The sequence below is a fragment of the Petromyzon marinus genome, unplaced genomic scaffold (assembly GCF_048934315.1).
Source record: "Petromyzon marinus isolate PM22_M1 ecotype Great Lakes invasive population unplaced genomic scaffold, UKy_Petmar_22M1.pri1.0 PM_Scaffold_81, whole genome shotgun sequence".
NCBI classification, from domain to species: Eukaryota; Metazoa; Chordata; class Hyperoartia; order Petromyzontiformes; family Petromyzontidae; genus Petromyzon; species Petromyzon marinus.
The window spans coordinates 110,001-116,695 of NW_027423690.1; the positions used below are offsets into that span (position 1 = coordinate 110,001).

The 6,695-nt window shown below is 52.2% G+C and overlaps 1 protein-coding gene across 1 annotated transcript in view; it reads left to right on the forward strand.

Annotated features, from left to right (window-relative positions):
• LOC116938065 (uncharacterized) overlaps positions 1 to 6,249 on the forward strand; it is a 61,634-nt gene extending 55,385 nt beyond the window's left edge. Inside the window, exons 11-12 of the mRNA XM_076064848.1 lie at positions 197 to 296; positions 5,035 to 6,249. Of these exons, the coding sequence (XP_075920963.1) occupies positions 197 to 296; positions 5,035 to 6,177 (1,243 nt within the window). The 3' untranslated portion in view covers positions 6,178 to 6,249. The remainder of the gene's footprint in view (positions 1 to 196; positions 297 to 5,034) is intronic.
• The last annotated feature ends 446 nt before the right edge of the window (positions 6,250 to 6,695 follow it).

Genomic DNA, 6,695 nt, shown 5'->3' on the forward strand with positions numbered 1-6,695 from the left:
GACTGTCTGTGTGTGTGTCTGTGTGTGTGTATCTGTGTGTGTGACTGTGTAACTGTGTCTGTGTGTGTCTCTGTGTGTCTGTGTGTGTGTGACTGTCTGTGTGTGTGACTGTCTGTGTGTGTGACTGTGTGTGTGTGTGACTGTGTGTGTGACTGTGTGTGTGTCTCTGTGTGTCTCTGTGTCTCTGTGTGTCTAGGTTCTTCTTCCTGTACCACGCCGCATTCTATGGCTACCACTATCGCTTCAATGGGCAGTACAGCGGCCTGGCACTTGCTACATCCTGGCTCTTCATTCAGGTGAGCGCCACACCTACCACCATCATCAGGGGAAAGAACCGTGACCCAATCTCCGACCCCAGGAACACGTTTTGCAGATTTGCTGAGCGTTTCTGTGAGGTCCTGGTGGAAGGGAAAATCCCTCGGCCTGGAAACCATCGTGGCACAAAGTGAGGATGACCCTGCTGAGGCTGCGGTGCCTCAAATATTGGAAGAAGTCACCCCCTGTGAGTGGCTGGCTGAGGTGCCATCTGCTGAGGAAGTATTGAAGGCGATCCGGAGTCTGAGACCAGGAAAGGCAGCGGGCAGAGATGATCTCCCAAGCAAAATGCTGATGGAGGGTGGCGTTTGTGCACAGACTGCCCTATATGACATCATAACAACAGTCTGGACCACTGGACGGGTTCCGCAGGATTGGAAGGATGCCCTGGTGGTCCCCTTCTTTAAGAAGGGGGACCGCACAGACTGTAACAACTACAGGGGCATCTCCCTCCTCAGTGTGCCGGGAAAGGTCCTGGCAAGGATTATTCAACATCGCCTTGCCAGGCACGCTGAGGAGAGGCTTGCGGAGCCCCAATGCGGTTTCAGGAAAGGGCGGTCCTGCACAGATGCCATATTTTCTGTCCGTCTGCTACAGCAGAGGTGTAGGGAATTCCAACAAGACCTACATCTCTGCTTTATTGACCTGGTCAAGGCCTATGACACCATCAGTAGGCCTGGGCTCTGGGTTGTTCTTCGTGCTTTTGGAGTACCTGACCCTCTGCTCACGATCATTAAGGACCTTCATGATGGTGAGCGGGCCCGGGTAAAACTACGTGGCCGGGAGTCAGAGCCATTCCCTGTACACCTTGGGGTGCGACAGGGATGTCCTCTGGCTCCCACATTATTTACCATCTATTTTGACCACGTAGTTCGTGAAGCCTTCAATAGCTGTACCGGGGGAATCTCCATATGGTACAGATATAATGGGAGGCTGATCGATGCCCGGGTGCGTCAAGGGATGGCTCCCTATTGCTCAACCACGTTATGTATGCTGATGATTTGGTAATAGCTGCCCATTCAGAGGAGGAGTTGGAGACGCTGCTGCTGAGACTGGAGCGTGCCACTAAGAGGTGGGGCCTTACCATCAGCCCCACCAAAACTAAGCACCTGCCTGGGTATTTTGTACCATCGGACACTCCACCCCCACAACTCCCAATCGGTGATGGGGCAGTTGTGGAGAGAGTGGAGAGTTTCCCATACCTGGGCAGTGTGCTTATGACTGGCTCCAGTTTAACAGCAGAGGTCTCACTCCGAATCAGTCGAGCGGCAATATCTTTTCATCGGTTGCGTAACGCTGTGTGGAAGCTACCTGGTCTGTCGCTCCGCACTAAGCTTCGGGTCTTCTCGGCCACGGTCATTCCCTCCCTTCTCTACGCTTGCAAAACGTGGACCCCCCTAATGGAACATCTTCGCCGGTTAGAAACATTTAGGCTGGCCTGCCTACGATCCATCCTGGGTTTAACCAGATTGGATTGTGTGAGGAGCTCACAAATCCTTGAAAGATCTGGGCAAGGTCCCATCGGTGAGCTCCTCCGGCGGGCAAGGCTGCGATGGCTGGGTCATGTAGCCCGCATGCCCAGCCACCACATGCCGAAACAGCTTTTGTTTGGCCGGATTGAGGGGGCTAAGCGGGCGCGGCACGGGCTAGAGAAGAGATGGAGTGATGTGGTACAGGAGGACGTGGAGCTGAGTGGACTTGCCGATGACTGGTACCAGCGGTGTCAAGATCGGCCTCTGTGGAGGAGGCTCGTGAAGGATGCTACTGGGCAGTTGGAGGCAGTCGCCCTCCAACAACAACGGAGGGCGGAGGAGCGACGCTCACAACAACGAGCAGAGCGCCGGGTGGCTAAAGCACAGCAGGTTGGCACAGTAGGGGGCACAGGTGGTGCATCAGCCTCTCATCTCAGTCAGTCGACCCGTGGCACCTGCTGGGTCTGCCCCGTGACCTCCTGCCAGCGGGCGTTCGACACTTCACGTGGCCTCAGGGTGCACATAGCCTGGCACTGTGTATGTGTGTACTGTGTGACACTGTGTGAATGTGACTGTGTGTGTGTGTGTGACTGAATGACTGTGTATGTGTGTGTACTGTGTGACACTGTGTGAATGTGACTGTGTGTGACTGAATGACTGTGTATGTGTGTGACTGTGTGGCTGACTGTGTGTACTGTGACTGTATGTGTGTGTGACTGACTGTGTGTGTGTGTGTGACACTGTGTGTGTGACTGTGTGTACTGTGTGACTGTGTGTGTGAATGTGTGTGTGTGACTGACTGTGTGTGTGACACTGTGTGTACTGACTGTGTGTACTGTGTGACACTGTGTGTGTGACTGTGTGTGTGACTGACTGACTGTGTGACTGTGTGTGTGTACTGTATGTGTGTGTGTGTGTGACTGTGTGTGTGACTGTGTGTGACTGTGTGTGTGACTGTGTGTGACACTGTGTGACACTGTGTATGTGTGTGTACTGTGTGACTGACTGACTGACTGTGTGTGTGTGACTGTGTATGTGTGTACTGTGTGACACTGTGTGACACTGTGTGTGTGTGTACTGACTGTCTGACTGTGTGTGTGTGTGTGTACTGTGTGTGTGTGACTGTGTGTACTGTGTGACTGACTGACTGACTGTCTGACTGTGTGTGTGTGTACTGTGTGTGTGTGTACTGTGTGTGTGTGTACTGTGTGTGTGACTGTGTGTACTGTGTGACTGACTGTCTGACTGTGTGTGTGTGTGTACTGTGTGTGTGTGCTGTGTGTAATGTGTGACTGACTGACTGACTGTCTGACTGTGTGTGTGTACTGTGTGTGTGTGACTGTGTGTGTGACTGTGTGTGACTGTGTGTGTGACTGTGTGTGACACTGTGTGACACTGTGTATGTGTGTGTACTGTGTGACTGACTGACTGACTGTGTGTGTGTGACTGTGTATGTGTGTACTGTGTGACACTGTGTGACACTGTGTGTGTGTGTACTGACTGTCTGACTGTGTGTGTGTGTGTGTACTGTGTGTGTGTGACTGTGTGTACTGTGTGACTGACTGACTGACTGTCTGACTGTGTGTGTGTGTACTGTGTGTGTGTGTACTGTGTGTGTGTGTACTGTGTGTGTGACTGTGTGTACTGTGTGACTGACTGTCTGACTGTGTGTGTGTGTGTGTACTGTGTGTGTGTGCTGTGTGTAATGTGTGACTGACTGACTGACTGTCTGACTGTGTGTGTGTACTGTGTGTGTGTGACTGTGTGTGTGACTGTGTGTGACTGTGTGTGTGACTGTGTGTGACACTGTGTGACACTGTGTATGTGTGTGTACTGTGTGACTGACTGACTGACTGTGTGTGTGTGACTGTGTATGTGTGTACTGTGTGACACTGTGTGACACTGTGTGTGTGTGTGTACTGACTGTCTGACTGTGTGTGTGTGTGTGTACTGTGTGTGTGTGTGCTGTGTGTGTGTGACTGTGTGTACTGTGTGACTGACTGACTGACTGTCTGACTGTGTGTGTGTGTACTGTGTGTGTGTACTGTGTGTGTGTGTACTGTGTGTGTGACTGTGTGTACTGTGTGACTGACTGTCTGACTGTGTGTGTGTGTACTGTGTGTGTGTACTGTGTGTAATGTGTGACTGACTGACTGACTGTCTGACTGTGTGTGTGTACTGTGTGTGTGTGTACTGTGTGTGTGACTGTGTGTACTGTGTGACTGACTGTCTGACTGTGTGTGTGTGTACTGTGTGTGTGTACTGTGTGTAATGTGTGACTGACTGACTGTCTGACTGACTGTGTGTGTGTGTGACTGACTGTGTGTGTGACTGTGTGTGTGTACTGTGTAACTGACTGACTGACTGTGTGTGTGTGACTGTGTGTGTGTGTGACACTGTGTGACACTGTGTATGTGTGTGTAACTGACTGTGTGTGTGTGACACTGTGTGTGTGTGACTGTGTGTGTGTACTGTGTGTGTGTGACTGTGTGTGTGTGTGACACTGTGTGACACTGTGTATGTGTGTGTAACTGACTGACTGACTGTGTGTGTGTGTGACACTGTGTGTGTGACTGTGTGTGTGTACTGTGTGTGTGTGACTGTGTGTGTGTGTAATGTGTACTGACTGTCTGACTGTGTGTGTGTGTACTGTGTGTGTGTACTGTGTGTACTGTGTAACTGACTGACTGACTGTGTGTGTGTGTACTGTGTGTACTGTGTAACTGACTGTGTGACTGTGTGTGTGTGACTGTGTGGAATGTGTAACTGACTGTGTGACTGTGTGTGTGTGTGACTGTGTGTGTACTGTGTGTACTGTGTGTGTGTACTGTGTAACTGCCTGTGTGACTGTGTGTGTGTGTGTACTGTGTGTACTGTGTAACTGACTGTGTGACTGTGTGTGTGTGACTGTGTGGAATGTGTAACTGACTGTGTGACTGTGTGTGACTGTGTGTGTACTGTGTGTACTGTGTGTGTGTACTGTGTAACTGACTGTGTGACTGTGTGTGTGTGACTGTGTGGAATGTGTAACTGACTGTGTGACTGTGTGTGTGTGTGACTGTGTGTGTACTGTGTGTACTGTGTGTGTGTACTGTGTGTACTGTGTGTGTGTAATGTGTGTACTGTGTAACTGACTGTGTGACTGTGTGTGTGTGACTGTGTGTGTGTGTACTGTGTGTGTGACTGTGTGTGTGTGTAATGTGTGTACTGTGTAACTGACTGTGTAACTGACTGTGTGTGTGTGCAGCATTCTATGTTGTATTTCTTCCACCACTACGAGCTTCCGGCCATCATGCAGCAGATGCGCCTGCAGGAGCTGATGCATCAGCAGCAGCAGCAACAACAACAACAACCACAACAACAACAATCACCACAACAATCACAGCCATCACAAGAACAACAACCATCACCACAACAACAACAATCACCACAACAACAATCACAGCCATCACAAGAACAACAACCACCACCACAACAACCACCACAACCACCACAACAACAACCACTACAACAACCACTACAACCACTACAACAACAACAACCACCACTACAACAACCACAACAACCACTACAACAACCACAACAACCACTACAACCACTACATCCACTACAACCACAACAACAGGCACAGCATCAACAACCACCACTACAACAACCACAACAACAGGCACAACAACAACAACAACAGGCACAACAACAACAACAGGCACAACAACAACAACAACAGGCACAACAACAGCAACAGGCACAACAACAACAACAGGCACAACAACAACAGGCACAACAACAACAACAGCCGGAGTCTCTCCACAACAACAGCAGCGCCACCACCGTGGAGCCAGAGAACAACCATCACCACCATCACCACCATCACAACCACAACGGTGGTGGTGGTGGTGGTGATGGTGGTGATGGTGGTGGTGATGGTGGTGGTGATGGTGGTGGTGATGGTGATGGTGGTGGTGATGGTGGTGATGGTGGTGATGATGGTGGTGATGGTGGTGGTGATGGTGGTGTTGATGGGGGTTGTGGTGGTGTAGTTGGTGGTGATGGTGGTGGTGATGGTTGTGGTGGTTGTGATGATGGTGTTGATGGTGGTGGTGTAGATGGTGGTGGTGTTGGTGTAGATGGTTGTGGTGATGGTGGTGTTGATGGTGACGGTTGTTGTGATGGTGGTGGTGGTGATGATGGTGTTGATGATGGTTGTGGTGGTGCAGTTGGTGGTGTAGTTGGTGGTGATGGTGGTGTAGTTGGTGGTGATGGTGGTGTAGATGGTTGTGGTGTTGATGGTGGTGATGGTGGTGATGGCACTGCCAACCCTCCCCACCCTCCCCACCCTCCCCACCCTCCCCACCCTGCCCAGGCTGCTGGTGAGCGACGCCCGGCGTGAGAGTCGCCCCCCACACCACGTGGTGGTGGTGGTGGGTGAGTGAGTGAGTGAGTGGGTGAGTGGGTGGGTGAGTAAGTGGGTGAGTGGGTGAGTGGGTGAGTGAGTGGGTGGGTGAGTGAGTGAGTGGGTGGGTGAGTGGGTGGGTGAGTGAGTGAGTGGGTGGGTGAGTGGGTGGGTGGGTGGGTGAGTGGGTGGGTGGGTGGGTGAGTGGGTGGGTGGGTGGGTGAGTGGGTGGGTGGGTGGGTGAGTGGGTGGGTGGGTGGGTGAGTGGGTGGGTGGGTGGGTGAGTGGGTGGGTGGGTGGGTGAGTGGGTGGGTGGGTGGGTGAGTGGGTGGGTGGGTGGGTGAGTGGGTGGGTGGGTGGGTGAGTGGGTGGGTGGGTGGGTGAGTGGGTGGGTGGGTGGGTGAGTGGGTGAGTGGGTGGGTGAGTGGGTGAGTGGGTGGGTGAGTGAGTGGGTGAGTGGGTGGTGAGTGGGTGAGTAAGTGGGTGAGTGGGTGGGTGGGTGGGTGAGTGGGTGA